General features: G+C 54.2%; 7 protein-coding genes across 7 annotated transcripts; 3 read left to right on the forward strand and 4 right to left on the reverse strand.

The window, feature by feature from the left end:
* Positions 1 to 1,059: 1,059 nt before the first annotated feature.
* On the forward strand, positions 1,060 to 2,100 carry J4E79_005024 (uncharacterized protein; the record flags this gene model as incomplete). Its single annotated transcript, XM_049353903.1, has 1 exon — positions 1,060 to 2,100. One exon carries the CDS (start codon positions 1,060 to 1,062, stop codon positions 2,098 to 2,100), a length of 1,041 nt encoding a protein of 346 aa, XP_049211523.1.
* A 148-nt stretch (positions 2,101 to 2,248) lies between these two features.
* On the reverse strand, positions 2,249 to 3,598 carry J4E79_005025 (uncharacterized protein; the record flags this gene model as incomplete). The annotated part of the gene is made up of 2 exons (XM_049353904.1): positions 2,249 to 3,216; positions 3,265 to 3,598. 2 exons carry the CDS (start codon positions 3,596 to 3,598, stop codon positions 2,249 to 2,251), a joined length of 1,302 nt encoding a protein of 433 aa, XP_049211524.1.
* A 533-nt stretch (positions 3,599 to 4,131) lies between these two features.
* J4E79_005026 (uncharacterized protein) lies at positions 4,132 to 6,829 on the forward strand (the record flags this gene model as incomplete). Its single annotated transcript, XM_049353905.1, has 3 exons — positions 4,132 to 4,230; positions 4,281 to 4,720; positions 4,771 to 6,829. The coding sequence occupies 3 exons, from the start codon at positions 4,132 to 4,134 to the stop codon at positions 6,827 to 6,829; spliced, it is 2,598 nt and encodes an 865-aa protein (XP_049211525.1).
* A 1,227-nt stretch (positions 6,830 to 8,056) lies between these two features.
* J4E79_005027 (uncharacterized protein) lies at positions 8,057 to 8,683 on the reverse strand (the record flags this gene model as incomplete). The annotated part of the gene is made up of 1 exon (XM_049353906.1): positions 8,057 to 8,683. The coding sequence occupies one exon, from the start codon at positions 8,681 to 8,683 to the stop codon at positions 8,057 to 8,059; it is 627 nt and encodes a 208-aa protein (XP_049211526.1).
* A 2,985-nt stretch (positions 8,684 to 11,668) lies between these two features.
* J4E79_005028 (uncharacterized protein) lies at positions 11,669 to 12,750 on the reverse strand (the record flags this gene model as incomplete). The annotated part of the gene is made up of 2 exons (XM_049353907.1): positions 11,669 to 12,565; positions 12,589 to 12,750. The coding sequence occupies 2 exons, from the start codon at positions 12,748 to 12,750 to the stop codon at positions 11,669 to 11,671; spliced, it is 1,059 nt and encodes a 352-aa protein (XP_049211527.1).
* Positions 12,751 to 13,271: 521 nt separating this feature from the next.
* Positions 13,272 to 14,960, reverse strand: J4E79_005029 (uncharacterized protein; the record flags this gene model as incomplete). The annotated part of the gene is made up of 1 exon (XM_049353908.1): positions 13,272 to 14,960. The coding sequence occupies one exon, from the start codon at positions 14,958 to 14,960 to the stop codon at positions 13,272 to 13,274; it is 1,689 nt and encodes a 562-aa protein (XP_049211528.1).
* A 1,565-nt stretch (positions 14,961 to 16,525) lies between these two features.
* J4E79_005030 (uncharacterized protein) lies at positions 16,526 to 20,770 on the forward strand (the record flags this gene model as incomplete). The annotated part of the gene is made up of 4 exons (XM_049353909.1): positions 16,526 to 16,625; positions 16,678 to 18,364; positions 18,416 to 20,680; positions 20,731 to 20,770. 4 exons carry the CDS (start codon positions 16,526 to 16,528, stop codon positions 20,768 to 20,770), a joined length of 4,092 nt encoding a protein of 1,363 aa, XP_049211529.1.
* Between the last annotated feature and the right edge of the window lie 403 nt (positions 20,771 to 21,173).

Below are 21,173 nucleotides of genomic sequence, written 5' to 3' on the forward strand. Positions count from 1 at the left end.
CTACGATGGTATCTATACGGCAAATCACGGGGCGCATACCCGTTCTTTCTTTCTTTCACCACGTCTTCCTCAAGAGCGTCCTGCCGACAAACTTTACCTTCAGTCACCTACAACAGAAATTATTCCGATGCGAGCTCCAACACCTCCACTCCAGTGAAAGGCGATACTAAAAAGGTCGATACCAAGCTTTCCGATGAAATAAAGCCTAAGAAAAAGACACAAGCTGAGCTCGATGCCGAGGTGATGGCAAAGCTGCAAGGACATGACAGCGAGGGAGGAGAGGCTGGGATCGAATATGAGGATGGCAAGCCAGCGTCAATGAAGAGAAGCGTGAAGAACAACATGTTTCGATACATATGAGCATACGATCCCTCGAGGTTTTGCTGAACATAGTCGACCTTTGATAAGGTGTATGTCTCCGTGCAATACACTTTACCTTCTGATACACTAACGGTTGTAGACATGGTGTCCACGTATACCACAACGAGCTTTCCAGATCAGGAGATATCATGAGCGTTGGAGAATCTGCCACGTCGCTGCTACGGTGCTTGACGTTCGAAGCGAAGAGCTTTTCGCGAGTAGCACAACCAACACAAACGGACACTGCCCAAGCGACATTGTCTGGGGTCCCAAAGTCCTAGAGAACCTGAGCGGAATCTTACTATAGAGTAAATTAGCCTTGAAATTACCCCGCTTGAGACGCAAAGGAAAAGCTTTGTGCCTCTCATTCATTGTGGCAAGGGAAGCTGCGAGAACTTTGTGGTTGTTGGTACACATATTTGAGTCTGATAGTTGGCGTATTTAAACGTGTTGAAATGGCAATACGCTAAGGTGGTCTATATGAGTAATCTGTCGCCAGAACATGTGCATCATAAATCTGCCCAAATATGTGATGGCTTGGATTCAAGTTGCCAACCCGAATATTTGCATACGTCATGAGTAACCAACCTAACAACATCACTTCTCACGCCAACTCATCAACACAAACAACCAACAACTTGAAGGGCGAAAAATCCCTATACCCACTCTTCTAGGATTCAAATCTAGGCGTAACACATCATGGAGCATTTCGCTCCCCACCCATCCTCGCAATTCGAAGGCTACTACTCCAAATTCGACCTCGCATCTGGCTCGCACATCGCTCTGATCATATCCTCCGTTCCTGGCGCCCCATCGAGGCAGCACGTGGTCTCATTTACATACTACCCTTCATCTGGCCACCCGATATTCCAGCGAGAACACGTCGTCGACAACATCGAGCGCGTGACCACCAATGAGAAGACCAAAGCATTCGACCTGCGCGTCCCAGGCATGGGCGTCATGAGCACCGAGAGCAACGGTCGCACAAGCTACAAGTTCGCAGCCGAAGACGGGAGTTGGTCGCTCGAAGCGCAATGCGAGGAGGACTACATGCCATGGAGAAAAGACAAGAGCACACCCGAAGGTTGGATGGTGCACCTCCCCTTCCCACTCCACTGGCACGTGCATTCTCTCTGCTCCCCCGCTACATTCACCCTCGACATACCCGCTCTAGGCGATGCCTTCCCAGCACAGGACAGAAAAAGCCGTGCGACGATCCACCAAGAGAAGAACTGGGCGAACAGCTTCCCGGACGCACACATGTGGGTGCAAGCCTGGGACAACGAAGAAAAACGCGGCATCTGTCTCGCGGGCGGGAAGATTATGTACAACACCGCATATATGCTTGGATACCGGTCTCCATCCCTCAATCTGGACTTTGTACCGCCCTTCTCAGTCTCCTATCTCAACCTCCTCAGCCCCTTCATGAGCGCCACGAATGACTGGGACACCCGCACTTTCTCGCTATCCGTGTCGAATTACACTCACAAATTGGAACTTAAGGCGCATGCGCCGAAGGAGCCGGGTTGGTTTGGTCTTGCGAGTCCGTTTCCTGATGGGCATCGGGCGAACTTTTGTAGGGAGAGTTTTATTGCGACGATTGAGGCGAGAATATGGGTGAGGGAGGGGTGGTGGCCGTGGAGTGCGTGGAAGGAGGTCAAGACGGAGAGGTGGGAGGGGGCGAGTCTGGAATTTGCGGGGGGTTATTATCCGGAGAGGGGGGAGAGTAAGAAAGATTGAAGATGTATGAGTGTTGGGGTATGAGGTGTCGGTAGAATTGATGTGAAAGTGCTAGGGAAAGTTTATCCATGCAAATATCCACAATACATGGGCCAGACAGATGGATTCTGAAGGCATCTCGCCAATTGCATCTCAACCAGTCTAAGATTCAGAGCTTCGACGGCTTCTTCTCCCTCGGCTTAATCAAAGCGTTCAACTCCTCGACAAACCGTTCAGGCAACACACTCCTATCCACGCCTTGCTTCCCATCCCATTCCTCCTCCGTCTTGCGTTCCCAATCCCAATACCTCTTCATCTCCTGGCCGACCCATTTGCTAATATGATCCGCACTCTCCTCCACCTTCTCCATCGGAATCAGATGCCCAGCATCTTGCACCGTGACATTCGCTACTCGTCCTTCAGCGCGTCCGCCACTGCCGCCAACACCGGACCCAGTCAGACGCATTTTATCCTCGATGACGGCATCATCAGTGAGGAAAGAGTGTTGGCCGAAAATGTAGAATACCGATGGCCGGATTGATGGTAGCTGGTTGAAGACGATGGTGCTCTCGCCCCGGTAGAAGGGCGTCTGGGGTTCAGTAGTCGGCGTGATATCGGCATGCGTCCTCCGGTTCAATTTCGGGTTGCTCAACGTGAATTCCGCAGATGACGGTTCCTTGTCTCCTGGTCTTGCGGTGAAGTTTGGGCGTAGGAAAGTCATTACTTCCTGGTGCTTGGTCGTCGTCAGAGTTACCTCGGGCTTCTTCGCGTCGGGAAACAACTTTGTGGGTGCGTCTCGTAAACCGTACTGCACCCAGAGATCAAGGACTCGTGGATCCCACGTTTGGTAGAACTTGCTCTTGCCGAAACTCTTGGCTGCTTCTTCGCGTGAGGGCCAGCGCTCGCGTCGTCGTGATGATGCGGCGGCTGGTCCGACGTTGCCGTTTAGTGAGACTTTGCCTTGGATGACGGGGTCGATGAGGATTAGTGTCTCGAGGAGACGTGGATGCAGCAATGCGAGGTTGGCGAGTTGGCAGCCGCCCATGCTATGGCCTACGCCGATTATCGGGCGAGGCATCTGGTCGCGGAAGATGTTTACCATATGAAGTAGATCTCTGCTATGATCAAGCCATGCCGCTACGTAGAGTTAGCGTATCAATCGCGCAATTGAAGGCATGTACATACGGTCATTGCCTAGCTTATCTTCGTTCAGAACGCTGCTCATGCCTTGGTGCACGACATCTGCTATCCAAATTCCTCTGATGCCAAACCCATTTTGCTGACATCTCTTCAGGAGCTCATCCCATAGTGGCTCGTACAGCTCTTTCGGGAATCCATTCGCATGCGCTGCGATGATGGTGATGTCTCCAGGTTTCGGGCTCGTGTTGTCGAGAGGTGTGTATTGCTTGACGGCGAGATGTAGGACTTCTTCCTGCTTCGTCGATGTGGAGCGTGGGAAGCCACGGATATGTGATGCTTCTAACTTGTGCTCATCTATACGAAAGTGCTTTGAAGACATGTTCCTGTTGACTGCGGCCGAGATATAATGAGATGACGGATGACCGGATGATCGGATGATCGGAGGATTCGGACAACAAGTATATGCAGGTCAAAATGTTATAAATGTTGTACGTGTTCAGCGAGATGGTAGAACGGAATGATACGCTTAGATCACAGAAAGGCGCCTATGCTTCTAGGTGTCGTGATTAGCAGCCGGCGCAATCTGGGGAATGCCGAGGTCCATCACGGCTTCTGTTCTCCCCACAGAACCTCCACATAGAAGTGCCAAAGAGATACTCGCGCTTGAGGATCATTCCGAATGGACATTGCGAAAACGCGCGCTTCTTTCGGACTGCAAAAAGACACTAGTCTGGACAGGACTTCGCCGTCATGACGGATCCAGCGTCGAAGTATTTTGGTGGGGCGTCACGTGGGCCTTGACGCGTTCGTGCCTCCAAAGTTCGCGTGTAGCCGTGTCGCATCGCGCCTTCGAATCCGACATCGACAGCGACCACAGTCCGCACATACAACACGACACCCTCAGTCGCAGCCATGGAAGACACCACCATGCTGGAGGGCTCGCAGGGTCTGTTCGAGGAGCTCAATTTCACGATATATCCCAATGGCCTCTCAGAAGAGCGCATGCGCCAGGTATGCGACGCGTCTGATCAATTTAGAAGTATTGCTAACCGACAGCACAGATCGAAGGTGCAATCACAGGCGCTCGCGGAACAATCGTACCTTTCAATGTAACCAAAGGCCGCATAGACAACCTGGAGGAAATCAGCTACATTGTCTCGGAGACGGCCGACTTCCCCGACTACTACCGCGCCCTCGATCTCATGTTACATGTGGTCAAGCCAACATGGATAGACGCGTCGCTCCAGTCCAACAAGGCCAAGAACCCGCGAACATACAGTCCCGATCCCGCACTCTTCATGAGCGAAGTAGTTATCTGCTGTGGGGACATACCGAGCGGAGACAAGGAAGCGATCGAGGGTGGTGTACTGGCATTGGGCGGGCAATTCGCACCGAGCCTCTCGAAATTCGTGACACATCTCATTGCACTGGATGTGAGCGAACCACGGTGTCAGCTCGCTATTAGTAAACGACTGCAGTTGTCAATCGTGTTGCCCCACTGGTAGGTTTGAGTTGAGGGCGTGGCAGTTGGATTCGTCTAACACCACACAGGTTCGATGACTGCCTCAAAGTTGGCCGTAGAATATCAGAGCGACCGTATACACTCCCCGATCCCGAGATCCTCGCCGACATGGAACCAGGCGCCATTCCTCCTACACGAGTGAGTCAGCACATTCGAGACGCAGCCACACCAGACCCTCAAAACGATCCCGTACCGCCGCCGCCTCACCTCGAGGCGCCCCGCGCGATCAAGGCCTTCGACGGAAAGCGTGTCAAGCTTGGCGAAGATCTGAACATCAGCACCAAGCTCAGGAATATCATAACGGGCATGATCAAGGCCGGAGGCGGCAGTGTAACCTCAAAAATCGATGATGCAGACATGTATGTTTGCAACTACCGAGAAGGCCCAGACTATGTTAAGGCATCGCAAGCGCGAAAAGACGTCGGAAACCTGGGCTGGTTGTACTATCTCATCACACACGGCATCTGGACAAACCCCATGCAGCGGATGATGCACTATCCGCGGCCACGGGAAGGTATTCCGGGCTTCAACAAGTACAAAGTCAGCATATCCAGTTATACTGGCGAGGCCCGCATATACCTGGAAAACTTGATCAAGGCTACGGGTGCAGAGTTCACAAAGACTTTCAAGCAGGACAACACACATCTCATCGCTGCGCACAAGAACAGCGAGAAGTGCGAGGCTGCGGCGGAGTGGGGCGTGAACATTGTCAATCATCTCTGGCTGGAAGACAGCTATGCCAAGTGCAGGGAAATGCCGCTGACTGAGGGCCGTTACACATTCTTCCCAGCCCGGACCAACCTTGGAGAGGTGTTGGGTCAGACAGAAATCGATCGCGAGGCTACTGAGAAGATCTTCTTCTCAAAGCAAGTCAAGCCCACAAAAGCCGCCAAAGCAGCACCGCAGACCCATGACGTGCCAGCATCGAGCGTACCACCGCGGCAAAGTGAGCCTCCAGCACCTCGCAGTCCGCCTGCTGAGAAGCCTAAGCGGGCGAAATCCGGAGGCAATGCACAAACACCGCTGCCACCTCGGCGTACCGATGGCAAAGAGAACCAGACGCCTGGCAGTCGGGGGGCCAAAGACCGCGCATTGGCAAAAATGCACGACGCTGCGCCAGACATTGCACAGTTCGAGAAGGAGATGAAGCGCAAGGGTGGTGTCATTCACGGTGGACGACGAAGGGCAGAAGATGAGATCGATGAGGGAACGAAGCAAGCAAAGGGCGGCCGTGAATCAGTTTCAAGCAAACGCTCCATCGATGAAGTCAACGATGACGACGAGACAGAAGACGAAGCCACAGAGATCCCAGCAAAGAACAAGCGAGCAAAGAAGGAGAAGCTTGCGCCCATCAAGTTCCGCATGCTAATCTCCAAGGACGAGCGATGGGCCAACAACCCCGAGAAGGAATCAAAAGACAAAGCGCGCCTTCGAGAGCTTGGCCTCTTCATCACCGACGACTTCAAGAAGGTGGACCTAGTCTGCGCCCCGCAACCCGTCCGAACGAAGAAGTTCATCGCAGCCCTAGCCTGCGCCCCCACCCTCGTATCAACCAGCTACCTCGACTTCGCGCTGAAGAACAACAAGCTCCCCCCGGCAGAAAAGCACCTCCTCCAAGCTAGAGACTTCGAAGAGGCCAACAACTTCCGGCTCTCCGAAGCCCTCTCGCGCGCCAAGCAGAACAAGCAGCGCCTCCTCAAAGGCTGGACCGTATTCTGCACAGAGAAAGTCGGCGGCGGCTTCGAAACCTACAAAGACATTGTCGAAGTCAACGGCGGAAAATGTGTGCTCTGGAAGGGCAGGCCGACAACCGTCTTCTCCGCATCAAAACGTAAACTCGACCTCGCTGACAAGGAGGTCAGTCAGAACCAGGTTGAAGACGAGGGAGACGTGTTGTACCTCATCTCCGACGCCGACAAGAAGGAGTTTACCAACTGGACTAAATTCCGCGAGTTGGCTAAGCGTGAAAACATGGTTCCGCGCATTGTCAAGACGGAGTGGCTGCTTGCTGTGGCGATGACGCAGTATGTGCACTGGACTCCGGAGTGGGAGTTGAGTGAAGAGGTTGTTAATGCTGCGAAGAAGTAGGTCTTCGCTTGTCGCAACTGTTCAACGGCTGATGATGGGTTAATTCTGTATAGACTCGCTTCGTGCGGTCGTGATATGGATGCGGGTATCTGTATTGGTATGTTTTGAGCGGTTTAGTCATTGTTTTGTGTTGCATTGTTAGCGATAGGTTCATGGCATGGGCGCTGAAGTTGCATGTATGTATATCGAGGAAGTTTCACCTTGACAAATTGCTGTATGCAACTTGTTCCTGTCTCCGCCACGGTGATATCATGTGTGGCTGCGTATCCCCTTTTTGCCGTTCATTGTTATCAAGGCTAACATATCCCTGACTATCCTTGTGGCACATTCTCTTGGCTCGATCCGCGGGTGCGGTAACGCGTACGGCACAGTCGGGCCATGCAAGAGGTCTTTGTGGCACAGCGATCCCCTGCGTGAACTTCGCCGCTTATTGAACTGTGCCGTGGGTCTGTGTTTGGGCTGTTGATCGGTGATGCCGAGATCGCCTTGGAGATGGCTTTTGGATATGCGTCAGTGATGTAGAGGGTGTTTGTCCAGACGTGATCGGACGTGCTACTCCTCTTTGGGAAATAATTCGGGCATAAGCTCTACGAGATTAACTATAAGGCGAAGTCTTCTGTTACGGGATCAACGACTCTCAACTGTCTGGTTTGAGGTGACCGGCACAGAACGTGTTCTCGGCTGTGTACTGAGATAAGGATGTAGGAGCTTTTCTGTTCACGTAGTCAAATAGCTCTGGGGTGAATTCAGCATTGAACATGATGTCATTTAAAGCTTACATGTCTCGTCCTAGACCAGAGCTTTTACCGGGGCTGGGGATCGATGCGCGTCGTTAGTGCTCACTCCGAGTGAGCCGAGATGCCAACACATACAACAACGACCAGGCAACCGAGAAGAAGAATTTGGGGGCGAGTATACAGATTGGTATATGCTAGACGTAATATAGTGATGAAGTCAACTGTCAGCTAAGGGCCTTGCCCAAGATCAAAATAGATTGTTTAACTTTTTGCTTTCATAAGAGATGAGATAGAAGTGTCTAGATAATACTCGACTGCGTGTTATGCCAGGTGCAGGAGCGTAGACAGGGTATATAATAATGCTTGTGCAGAAAAGACCGCGGAATCGCGAAACAACAGAATGAGAAAGTAAGACATTTAAACCTTCAACTCGTAAACCTCCCCTTGACCCTTTACCCTAAAGGTCTACATGTATGCCCCTACCCCTTCTCTACTCTGACGTCGTATGAATGATCTTCGGAATCTGTGGCATCGCAATCATAGGCGTCGACTCGTAGTATCGCGCCCGTTGACTCGCCGTACTCGTACTGCGTGCACGCCCTGTCGGTGCCGGCCGTAAACTCATGTCACCCTCGTCACCACTCGGCGATACGGGACTGAGTACCATAGTACTGAGCGTACCGTTGCTCTGGCGACTCATCGCACTAACACCCGTACCAGCGCTCTCCGTGTTATCGGCGATGGGATCACTAGCCTCCTCACTCGGCGTGACCTGTAGTGGGACGAGATGCATGGTATCCGTACTCGATCTCTTGTTGCGCGCGTCCGCCTCTGAGTCAACGTATAATGTGACGCTGCTTGCGCGGACGCGGCTGAACATGCTGGTCTTGTCTTCGTTGGCGAGGAGGCCGGCGGTGTCTGACTTGCGGTTGTCGAGCTTCTTCTTTTCGCTTCGGCGGTGGAGATAGAAGATTAGGCAGGCGAGGATGATGGCGAGGAAGATGAGGCCGAAGACGACGGTGAGGGCGATGTTGGCTTTTGTCCAGTACCCTGAGTAGGGTACTGAAGCTAGGTCTTCGTCTGCGACAAGGTTGTTGTCCACTGGTATAGGTGACATGGTGGTGTGTGTTGGTGTGTGCGATGGTTCTCAAGTTGGATCTGTTGGTGAGGCTTCAGATGGTTGGCGAAGCTATTCGTATATTTGTAGTGCTAGATAGGAGGCGATGTGGCGGTGCGATGAAGATATAACAACTATTACGCCTCGAAGATATGATGATATATAGCTATGAGACTGTTGAGACGAACTTGCTCGAGTAATCCCTTATGTGCTTTTGCTATGAACTGGTACCGGGCACCAGGCAGACATAAGTCTGTCCGTAAAATGAAACCTTTGACGCACCGGCCTTAGATCCTGCGCCCATGGCGCTGGATCCGTGAGAAGGCGTCCAGTATGCGGCTCGAAAGTGGGAAAGATATGCTCAGCCTCAGCACGTTGTGGGGAAAGTAGGCCCATGAATTCGGAGGAAAGTCACTGCGCCCCTGTGGTATGATGAGCAGCTTGGCGCAAAACAAGAGGCCTAACGAATGATGCGCGTCGAGAACGGCCGTCGAAGCTTGGACTACCGCGTCTAATCGAGGAATCAGAAGGAGCTGTGTGGCAGTTTGGTGGTGGCACGGGTTCGTAGACGGCGGTGACGGGCGTGCATGTCGGAGCCCCATCTGTTGTCAATCCACTTGGGGATGGTTCTCTACCGCGTGCGAGCCACGTCCGAGCGGTTTCGCTCGTTCTGTCTACGCAGCTGAAGCTATCAATTCAGCTCGTGGGACCATACAAATTGAGTGGCTGCTCTTTCGACGGACTACCCATTCCAGCTTCATGCCACACAACATCAACACAGATTTGGCGGCCCAATACGAGGGCCTCTACAACTACAATGATGTGCCAAAGGGATGTGCTGTAGGATCAACGTTTCGAAATTTAGGCAAGCACAGCCACCTGCGCTAAAAGAAATGAGCAGCAACAATCATGAATCGACACAAGGCTGAGCGCCTTACACTTCCTCTGCGTGTCTGCCTGAGCCAAGCCCAAGGAGGATTGGACGGCGACGTGGGCAAATTGTGGGGTGAGAATAGGCGAACTTGTTACGGTAAAGGAAAGCCATGATGCGAGTTGTCAAGCTCCCGCTGCGGCGCGTCATTGTAGAGATCGTGGGAGGAGAGTTGGTGGCTACTGGACGCCACAAGCAGAGTATTTGCGGCGTGTCTGCGGCGACTATGCGGCACGGTGGTGTCAGACCCTCATCTCATGCGTGCGCTGGCTGGTGAGTGGGAGCTTGCTGGCCAACGGGTGTGGTGTTGACGACGGCTGGCCTAACAACAGCGGGACGATGGGCGATGTTGGCTGACCCAACTAGCGTTCTCGCTAAAGTGCGGTGCTATTCCTGGATCATGTCACGCCTTTACGGTCAAATCTCGCTAGCTTTCTTGCTCTACACCGATAACTGTGAAAGCGTAGATACAGTCTGGTATCAAGATGTTCTTTTTGGTGCTTACTGTACAGCTGCGAGCAAGAGGTCAAGGCAACATTCGCTGTTCATAGGGATTCACTCAACAGCCGTCTGTGGTTGTGAGACCTCACACGACCAATTAGGGTTTGCCGCATGGCATGCTTGAGCTGCAAGAGTTGATGAAATCATGTTGATCTTTACTTCCCCTCTTTCTACATCAACCCACATTTAACGTCTCTTCCTCCCTTTCTATCTCCAAAAAAAGGTAGCATCATCGTAATTCATGATGTATTCCCCTCCATACATGTTGTTCCATCGTCCGAAAGGCTACTTCTGGAAAGAGGGTACTAACCCTGCTTTACAACGGCTTTCTACCCTCAACGATGCACCTGATGATCTCCTTCCATCCCTCACTATCAACGTGTCGCAGCCTGACGCTCTTATGACCTGGCTCGAGACAAACAACGCTTCCTTGATCTCAGACCTTAACGTCCATGTCGACGCGACTGACGCCGCACCTAGTCCTCAGCGATGGTGCTTGCTCTTCGACAAACTTCAACGAGAGGCAACCAACATTCAAAACCTGGAGGTCTTCTGGGATGCAGAGGATCATCACATTGGGCTAGGCAGAAGCGTCGTATTTGTACGCGGCCTGGCACAACTCAAGGTGGAGAAATCGTTGGAGATTGCTGGGCAATATGCCATGCACTGGCCAGGATACTTGGAGGAAGAGATGGGGTTGAAGCCAGTTGATAGAAATATCTTTCCAGGAAGTGATTGGGTAAAAATGTTGAGGAACTATCAGAGAGGGACCGAGAGCCGGGATCCTCGTGTTATCACTGAGGATGGAACTTGGGACCTACCGATGCGCATGGACTTCACCGATCTCTCCGTATTGTCACGTTCTATTTCGTTATCTATATAGTCGGCTAAGGATTCGCCCACACGCTCATTCGGAGGGTCAGGCAGCAAGCGAGGTCAAGGAGTGTTATTCTTTGCGGCGATGCTATTGTCGTGATAGTTCTAGTTCATATATATCGTTTTACCTCTTTCGGAAAGAGCGTCTAACTACTACTCAAACATCTTTCCACCTTGTACAAGAGAGGAACACAATAAGTCAAAACATGTCCTAAAGTTCTGAGTTACCCTTCCAGGTTACCGTGTTCAAACCATCAGATACATCCCCATCCCACAACCCTCAACTCAAAAAGCCGGGACCCAAAAGTCTACACATTATGACAATAATCCCTAACCCACTCAGCCCTCACAATCTCCTTCAACATCGGCGCTCTCCCCTCATTCTCCACCCCATCAATCCACCTCTCAATCCACTTCCCATCACCCGCCTTACCAAAATGCTGCACACACTGTGCAAACCCTACTTTCAGCTGACCAGCCTTGTGCACCTCGACCCATTCCGGACAGATCTGTTGCATCTCTTCCAGGAAAAACTGTCTGAGCTTGACTTGCGTTTTGTATGCCTCGTTGTCATATGAGATGTCGAGGTAGGCGAACACTGCTGCGGTGGAGTCGGTCAAGTCTAGGAATGAGGGTAATTGGCATGCGAGCCATAGGGGGGCGGTGTGCGCGCATTTCTAGTCGAAGATACCGGTTAAGGCGCCGTTGGAGTCGACGAGGATGTTGGCGGAGTGGAGGTCCCGGTGGTGGAGCACGAACACTTCTTCTTGATTTTCCTCCTCGGGGAAAATCTTTGGCATGAGATCAAGCAGGCGTTGGGCTCGCTGTTTAGCTTCTTCGACCTTTCCACGGGCATACTTAAGGTGCGGATCTGTATTTATTCTATCGATTTGTTTCTTCCATATAGTGGTGGCCGCTTCGTCGGGCTCGCCGGGATAGGAATTGATGATGTTTTGATAAATCGAGCGCTTGATTTCGTCCGACGTTTCAAGCTTGGACTCGTCGTCAAGATCAAAGAGGCTGAGCTGCAGTTGTGCGGTAAGCCAGTCTTGACTACGCTTGTAAGGACCGCGCGGGATGTTGTGGTCGATGTGTGCGCCCCAGAAGAAGGGCGCGGAGACGATCTTGCCTAGGCCGACATGCTGAGAGAGGATTGAGGCTTCTAGTGTAAGTAAGGCGATATCGTCTAGGCCTGGCGTACGTAAATGGGGGAGTTCATTCGCAGGGTACAGGTTTCCCAGTTCGTTGAATCGCTGTTGGAAGAGCTGTGCGTGGACGGAGACCATCTTAAGCACTAACTGCTCTTTCTTGAGATATTCCATACCCTCCCATTCATCACCCAGTTTGCGACCGGGCATACGCGCCCTGAGTATCCACTCAAGTCCAAGTTCGTTGTCGGTATTAGCCTGGTAGCAGAAGACCTGTGGTACTGGAACCTCAGTGTGGTGACGGAGATACTCGATAGTAGCCACCTCGCTCATAGTCTTTGATCGTGCGTCGACAGGGACAGTTAGACGCAGGATGTATTCTTGGCCGCTACCACATGTAACGGTGTAATCCTTGTCGAAGTTGTTCTGGGTTAGGAAAATTGAACTACGCATGGGTCTGGAGTCGGGATCTTCAGCTCTCGTCGCACGAGGGTTGTGATGTCCTCGATAGTAGGCTCGGTTGTCCACTCGGGCATCACTCCTGAAGACCGGTCCTTCTTCCAGCGAAGACCTTTTTGAGTAGTTACGGGCATACCTACAAGAGTACCCATTTTGATGACAGTAGTGGTGTTGGAATGTTTTTGACTGGAATGGCGAAGTGATGATTTTGTCCTTCTTGTAGGGGAGGGGAAAAGTACCGTACGAACTAACACACTGCTTACTCGGAAGTATTGTCACCTTCCATAACTATGGCTCTTACAGCTGGAGTCATGTAGGTACTCTTGCAACGTAAAGGCTCAATTGTGTGGTATCACTAAGGTTAGAGACGGAAGATAGGGCGATATTGATCATTTCATGCTCGCTGTAGGTAAGATAATGAGCGAGACTATTTCGTTGTCGCAAACGACGTTGTTCTACGCATGTACTTTGTGGACTTCCTTATCCTTTGAGACAAAGAGAAACTACCAGAAAAGGAAAAGATGCAACCCACGACCATAGGTCATACTGCTGATGATATGCGCCGTCCCATGCAAGATTGACAAAAGATCGTTGACAATGAAAAAAATTGCCGATTTCCGAGAGAGAGCCCCCAATGCTATTCCGTCTGCGTCAACACGCCTTTCTTCCTCTTCTAATCCAACGAAAACTTCTCCCTCTTCCAAGTCTCGCGGTACACGGCAATGGTACTCGCGGCGTCTTTGCAGCGCTCTGGTGCACGGACGGGTAGGTCGACGACAGCGCGACGCAGGACGCCACGCGCAGGTACGCCGTAGAATTGGATGAACTTCTTGTGGTAGTCGCGGATCAGGCCGCTGAGAACGGCGAAGTGTCCAGGCCAGAGTTGCTCGGAGGGTGTGTTGCATATCGAAGAGATGGCACGCCAGTACTCTGACATGGCGATGGCAGGCGCCTTGGCGGCGAATGAGCGGAGGGACATGGAGGCGTAGCCAGCTCCGATACCGCGCATGCGCTGCGAGTATGTCTCTGGGGTTGAGTCCTCTTGCCAGCCTAGGCGCAACCGACCTTCCTTGGTGTTCATAGTACCGCGGATGCCAAACAGAGGGGGGCAGGCCTTGTGTAGCTTGGCCAGCGCAATGTCGATGAGAGGAAGGCCGTTCCACATGTACTTCTGGTCGCCGAATAAGCTGGCTGCTATCAAACCGATCTCCTGGATGATGCGTCCGTCGGTGTTGGCAGCCTCCTTCTCGAACTGCTTTACAAGGAACTTCTCGAAGCAGATCCAGACGTAGAGCAGGAACGCCGGGTATGCGGCTTCGTTCTCGTTGGCCAGCTGGGGAATTTGGTGGGAGACAATGTATTGTCGGATGTCGACCATGGGTCCGGGTGTTGTGAGGGCGATGTCGAAGCATTCGGTTCGGAGGCGCTTGATGGCGGCGACACTGTCCTTGCGCTCCACGGTGATCTGGCCAAGTCGAGTGCGAATGGCGCGTCGGGCATCACCAACGGGACCCTTGAGGGGAGAGGTTGGCTTCTTGTGTTCCTCCCAGAAAGCTTTGCGGAAGGCCTTCATGCGCTGGTGTAGTTCGAGGTATTTGGCGTGAATCTGATCGGCGCTGGTGCTAGTTGCCGGTGCGGCGGTGGATGGCTTAGGTGGTGCAGCTGCTTGTGTAGGGACTGGCGCGGGGGTAGGCTGAGCGGCTGGCTGCTGTGGTGGTGCTTGCTGTCGAGCCTTCTCTGCAGCGGCCGCAGCCTCGGCAGCCTTCCGATCAGCTTCGTCCTTTTCCTTCTTCTGCTTCTCAGCGGCCGCCTGCTGCTCTTGCTGGGCTTTGATGCGGGCATCGGCCTGTTGAAGTTTGAGCTTGTGCTCTGCGGCTTGACGGGCGGCTTCTTCCTCGCGCTGTCTTGCTTCCAGAGCCCTTCGCTGAGCCTCGGCTTGCTCGCGGGCCTTCTCCTGCTTCAGGCGCTCAATCTCCTGCCGTTGGGCCTCTTCATGGCGAAGGCGCGCCTGCTCTTCTTCTAGGGCAATGCGTTCGATCTCAAGCTTCGCGCTCCTGAAGACGCGCTCGTGTTCCTCGGCAGCGTAGGCGAGTTGTTGGGCATGTTGTTTCGCGCGCTCGTTCGCAGCTTGGTCTAGCTTCTCGTTGAACTCGCGGTCGGATATGCTGAGGCGGAGGTTGAACTCGAGGGCTAATTGCTTGGCCGGGCTCTCATAGGGGTCGCGGATGAGGGATTCGCGCTTTTGGCGGTGACTGCTGCGGCGATTCGGCGATTGGCGTGTGGGCGAGGCGTCCATGAAGCTGGAGCTGAAGGAGGTGGCGGTATGCATGCTCGACGACGAGGTGCCCGATCTGGCGGGCATTCTGGCGCCGTGACGTTAGTTGGGGTCAGGGTGCAGTTGTTGAAAAGGTGGTTGGTGAGAGCGCGACGGTCAAAGAAGTCTAGTCGGAAGCTAGCAGCGACCAGCTCCGACTCACGTGACATCGCTCATCCCTGCAGCAGCTTTCACCGCGCTACGCAGCTCCATTGTAGTGCTGGCTAGCGTACCTGTGAACATCAACGGATCAATCGCGCTCTTTCGAAGTCGAAGCACTCGCTCGAAGTCTGACGTAGCTTCATCCACAGCTCCACCTGGGCCGTCGATTGATTAAGATGAGATGGATCAAGGACGCTGAGTCGCGCCTTGGGCAAACACGCCATGTTGCGCCTTTCATAAAGTTCACAGGATGCGTCTGTGCCCAAGCTGGTGGGACTGCACCCGCCAAGCTGCGACGCTGTGAGGGCACGCGCAGGCCCTGGAGAGGGCCGTTTCACTGACAGAATGTGACAAGCTGGGGAACGATGTGACTCCTGTCCTCGAGTTTCAGCGAGGCGTGGCGCGCGAAGCCAGCATATCTGTCAGATTGTTGGACTATCGAATGCCGGACATGACAAGCTCGCAACCCCAGCGCAGTGGATCCATCAATATAACCTCGACCCTTGCGCCGCCCTCCCGCGACGCTGCAGCGGACTGTTGTTCGTGTCTAGAAACGCGCGCCGGCTAAGCCTGCCTTGAAACGTACAGACCCAAACGTGATGCTTCACCTGGGGCGCGCTGAGACGCATGCCGACTGCTGCTGGCGGTATATATACCAGCTCTGAGCCGGCAGCGCCTCAGCCCCCACGGCCCGGCGCTTGCTTGTATCTACGTTAATTTCTCACTCCTTCAGTTCGGCGCGGGAAGCTGCATATCTGGCTTCGCAAGTGACGTACGCCGCTTAGACCTCTCCCAGGCTCGCTCGTTTGCGGAAGAACAGGCGATCTTTGCCCAAACCGTGCTGCTGGCCAAGTCCCGCCATAGCCATCACCACCTCGAGCACGCTGACGGCCCTCTTGCCTGCCCTCTGCCCTCTCTTCCTGCATCCCTCCTGCCCGCCCGCCCCGATCGCTCCCTCCTTCGAAGCACTCTCTCCGCCCGCATTTTGGTTGTACTGCCACCAACAGCCCGCCCCAGGGAAACCGCGCTCTTTGATCTGGTCGACCCTCCTTATCAACCCTCCTAGACCAACGACACATCTGTCTGAACACGACACCACCCGCTTCTGACTTGCAGAGCACCACCCCGAGTAATCATCGTCTACGAGAGTATCCTCTTCGCTCCGAGCACCGCCCAACCAGCACGCTTACCCCAACGTGAGTTGTCCCCCGCTAGCTCGCTCGCTGAAGCATGCCGCTGCCGACCCTGCATCTGTCCCCCATCTGCCTCCCTACGCTCTCACCACCTGCATCCCTTCACTCGCTCGCTCGCTGCAGCCCTCATCCAACCGACCATGCTGATTGCCCGCAGATAAATCCATCACACTTTTGACCAATTCGTGTCCGACCGTCTCTTCTCCAACAGCATACACTGCAAGCGGGCATTGAATCATCCACACTACATTATCCACTATGGATCAGCAACAAGGCCAGCAGGGCCCCATGGGTCCCGCCGGTCGTCGTCTGCACATTGCGCATCGCCGCAGTCCGTCAGAGCTGACACCGTTGATGAGTACGTGAAGCTATCCGATAGCCACCTTGGGCCATTGCTGACAGCTGCACAGTGGAACAGCTCGCCATCGCACAGCAGATCGAGGTCCTCCAGCAACAGCAGCAGCAGATTGCCGCCACGCACCAGCAATATGTTAACATGGGCATGATCCAGCCGCAGCAGCAGCTCGGCAACTTCCAGATGCAGGGCCAGATGCCCAATGTCTCGCCCCAAGTCAACAACTACCAGTTCCCCCAGCAGATGCAGCAAATGCAGCAGCAGCAACACCTCGCTGTCCCCATGGGCGCACCAGCCCAGCCTGGCGCCCACCGCCGCAACCAGTCCGCCCTGCCCCAAGTCGGCATGGGCGGCCCACCCCCCGCTCCTTCCTCCGGTTCGTCTGGCTTCGGCGAATTCGGTGCACAACAGGGTGGCCAGGGTAGGGAAAACGTCAACCCTCGTGGCCGAGGCGGTGGCAGTGCTGGCGGCTCCGGACACACCCGCCGTCACTCGCTAGCTCTCGCCGACGCGAAGAAGGCTGCCGAACAGGCCGAATCGAAGAGAAAGACTTCGGGCTTCCAGTTCCCTATCCCCGGCTCGACCGAGGGCAGCTCCAACCGTGATGCCAGCCCTAGTGGAAACAGCGCTTCCAACGACACTTCCGCCCGTGGTGGACGAGGTGGCCACGGCCGCAGCCAGAGCATGGCTGTCGGACGCGGCGGTGGAAGTGCTGGCCGTGGCGGTCCTTCCTTCTCCTTCCCCGCTACCAGCGAGAACCCTACCAACCAGAACAACGGACAGCAGTCTGACTTCCAGCGCCGTGGCAGCCAAGGCCATGGCAGGAGCCAGTCTCGCAACTTCGAGGGCAACTGGAGACAGCCCCAGAACAACACCCAGCAACAGCCTACGCAAGACAACCAGTCCCAGAACATGGGCAACTTCAACATGAACCAGACCGCCAATGCCGCTCCTTTCCAGCCTGGTCACCGCACTCGTGGATCGGTCAACCAGTCCGTTGGCTCTCTTGGCAACTTCCAGTACGGCGGCCAGCCTCAGATGCAAATGGGCAACCAGGCCCAGCTTCTCCTGCAACAGCAGATGTTCGGCCAGCCGCTAAACCCCATGCAGATCGCTCATTTACAGGCTCTCCAGGCCGCCCAGATGCAGGGCGGCGGTCTCGGAGGCAGCCAGCATGCACCGCAGATGGGCATGCAGCAAAATCAGCAGCAGCAGCGCAAGACGCTATTCACTCCTTACCTCCCGCAGGCCACCTTGCCCGCTCTCCTCGGCGACGGCCAACTCGTTGCCGGAATCCTCCGCGTCAACAAGAAGAACCGCAGCGATGCTTATGTCACAACTACTGATCTGGATGCTGACATCTTCATCTGCGGTAGCAAAGACAGGAACCGAGCTCTCGAAGGAGATCTGGTCGCTGTCGAACTTCTTGACGTCGACGAGGTCTGGGGTCAGAAGCGCGAAAAGGAAGAGAAGAAGAAGCGCAAGGACAACGCAGACCCTCGCGGCGGTAGTATCGCCGTCAACGATGCCACTACCCAACCTGAGACTGGCTCTGAGGGTGGCATCCGCCGACGTGGCAGTCTCCGCCAGCGACCCACACAGAAGAAGAACGACGATGTTGAAGTCGAAGGCCAGAGCTTGCTCCTCATGGAGGAGGAGGAGATCAACGATGAGCTCAAGCCTTTGTACGCAGGTCACATTGTTGCTGTTATCGAGCGTGTTGCTGGACAGATGTTCTCAGGGTAAGCAAACACATCATCTTCATTCAAGTACATCACTAATCACAGCAACAGATCCCTTGGACTCCTGCGTCCCAGCAGCCAAGCCACCAAGGAGAAGCAGGAAGCTGAGCGACAGGCTCGCGAGGGCAACTCCGGTCGCTCCCAGCCAGAGACCCAGAACAAGCCTAAGATTGTCTGGTTCAAGCCAACAGACAAGCGTGTGCCTTTGATCGCCATTCCCACCGAGCAAGCCCCACGTGACTTCGTCGAGAAGCACCAAGACTACGCCGACCGCATCTTTGTCGCATGCATTAAGCGATGGCCCATCACCTCTCTGCATCCTTTCGGTACTCTTGTCGAGCAGCTCGGTGTCATGGGTGACCTTAAGGTGGAAACCGACGCACTACTGCGCGACAACAACTTTGGTCCAGATGACTTCTCCGACGCTGTCATCAAGAACGTCGGCTTTGAAGACTGGTCCGTCACCAACGACGGCGAGGAGGCGCTCGAGAGCCGCCGCGACTTCCGCAGCGAGGAGACCTTCACCATCGATCCCAACGGCAGCAAGGAGCTTGATGATGCCATTCACTTCAAATACCTTGATGACGGCCGTGTCGAGATTGGTATCCACGTTGCTGATGTTGCCCACTTCATCAAGGCCAACTCGCTTGTTGACCGTGAGGCCAAGAAGCGTGGAACTGCGGTCTACCTTATGAACCGCACCGTGAACATGCTTCCGCCGCGTCTGTCGAACGACATCTGCTGCCTCAACCCTGGCGAGGAGCGCTACACAGTCAGTGTCGTCTTCAAGGTCGATCCTACCTCTGGTAAAATCTCAGATGATGAGACCTGGGTCGGCAAGGCTGTGATCAAGAGCTCTGGAAAGCTGTCCTACGACGAGGTCGACACCGTTATCAACGGTAACGACGGTCCAGTCTCGGCAGCCCGTGCTAAGGACATCAAGATGCTGCATCACATCTCCCAGAAGTTCCGCCAGGCTCGCTTCGGCGACCGCTCCAGCGATGTCAAGGCTCTGCGCCTCATGTACCAGCTGGACGACGAGAATGTTCCCGTCGAACAGAACATCTTTGATTCTTCCCCTGCCCACGAGTGCATTGAGGAGCTCAGCCACCTCGCCAACACCTTTGTTGCGAAGAAGCTCGCCACTGGCTTGCCAGAGAAGGCTCTCCTGCGCCGTCAGCCTCCGCCTAACCCCCGCCGCTTGACGACCATCGCAGAGCGTATGGGTGCCATTGGCTACGACATCAACACCGAGAGCAGTGGCACTCTCCAGAACAGCTTGTTTGAGGTTGAAGACGATGACATCAGGAAGGGTATGGAGACCCTCGTCATCAAGTCGATGCCTCGTGCCAAGTACTTTGTTGCTGGCAGGCTGCCTCAGGATCAGTACCCTCACTACGCCCTGAACCTTCCCCTCTACACCCACTTCACCAACCCATCCCGCCGCTACGCCGACATCATTGTCCACCGCCAGCTGGAGGCTGTCCTCTCCAACGGTGCCATTGAGTTCACTGAAGACATCGAGGCTTTGGCCAAGACTGCCGAGATGTGCAACACCAAGAAGGACTCCGCCCATGCTGCTCAGGAGCAGAGCGTTCACATCGAGGCTTGCCGCAAGATGGACAAGGTCAGGCAGGAGAGGGGCGGTGATCTCATCGCCGAAGGTATCGTCCTTTGCGTGTACGAGTCCGCTTTCGATGTCCTTATTCCCGAATGGGGCTTTGAGAAGCGCGTCCACTGTGACCAGCTTCCTCTTAAGAAAGCCGAGTTCGACAAGAACAAGCGTCTCCTTGAGCTCTACTGGGAGAAGGGCGTTCCATCGTCCAACTACATTCCCGAGGACGAGAGGCCGAAGCATGGCTCACTCAGATCCGCCAACGCTGCGGCTGCGGCGCGTGATGCTGAGGCGGCTAAGCAACGTGCGAGGGAGCAGGAAGAGGCCCAGCGCAGGCAGATGGACACTGGAACCATGTCGACCAACGAGGAGGCTGCGTTGTTTGATGATGACGACGATGACGACGACTCCAACGACCTCAACTCGAACATGGCCGGTGTTTCTCTCAACCCTGACCGCCCGACTCAGAGCATGCCTCCATCGCCTACCCGCCGCGATCTTGCTGGTGCTCCTCACCGTGTCAACTCCGACTCGAAGATCGCCCAAAGCGCTGGTGATGCTGCAGAATCCAAGTTGACCAACAAGGAGAAGTACCTCAGCTGGTTCACTCTGCGCGAGCAGAACGGCGACTACATCCAGGATGTGCGGGAGATGACACGCGTCCCAGTCATCCTTAAGACGGATCTGACGAAGAGCCCTCCGTAAGTAATGCCCATCACTACGTTCTGAATGTCACTAACCTATCTTTCAGTTGCTTGACCATCCGATCTCTCAACCCCTACGCTTTGTAGACGAGACGTCTCGCTCAGTCCGACCTGGTATCCGGCCTTTTCGGTAGCTTATGTCGACTTGGTATAGAAAATTGAATGGAGGATACATACTAGGTTGTGCAGGAAGAGATGAACGGTGATCTGTGTATTGTTTATTTGTATGCGACGACGATATCGGCAGTCGCGATATATCGTTGCAGCTCTTATACACAGTAATTTTCCGTAGTACAGTAATGTGTTTATCCCTGCGAGAGCGCCTATGGCCATGCATAGTTCACTTTGGTTTCTTTTGGTACCCGCCTGCATTGACACCCACTCCCCACATCTCGTTCAGGCCTGGATAAGGCTGCTCAAGAGCCGTACAAGGCGACAAGGCAACGAAGTGAGCAACAGTGTGCCCCCTCATTGACATCCTGATTACTAC

The sequence above is a fragment of the Alternaria viburni genome, assembly GCF_023758015.1.
Source record: "Alternaria viburni strain BMP 2772 chromosome Unknown scaffold_9, whole genome shotgun sequence".
Taxonomy (NCBI): Eukaryota; Fungi; Ascomycota; class Dothideomycetes; order Pleosporales; family Pleosporaceae; genus Alternaria; species Alternaria viburni.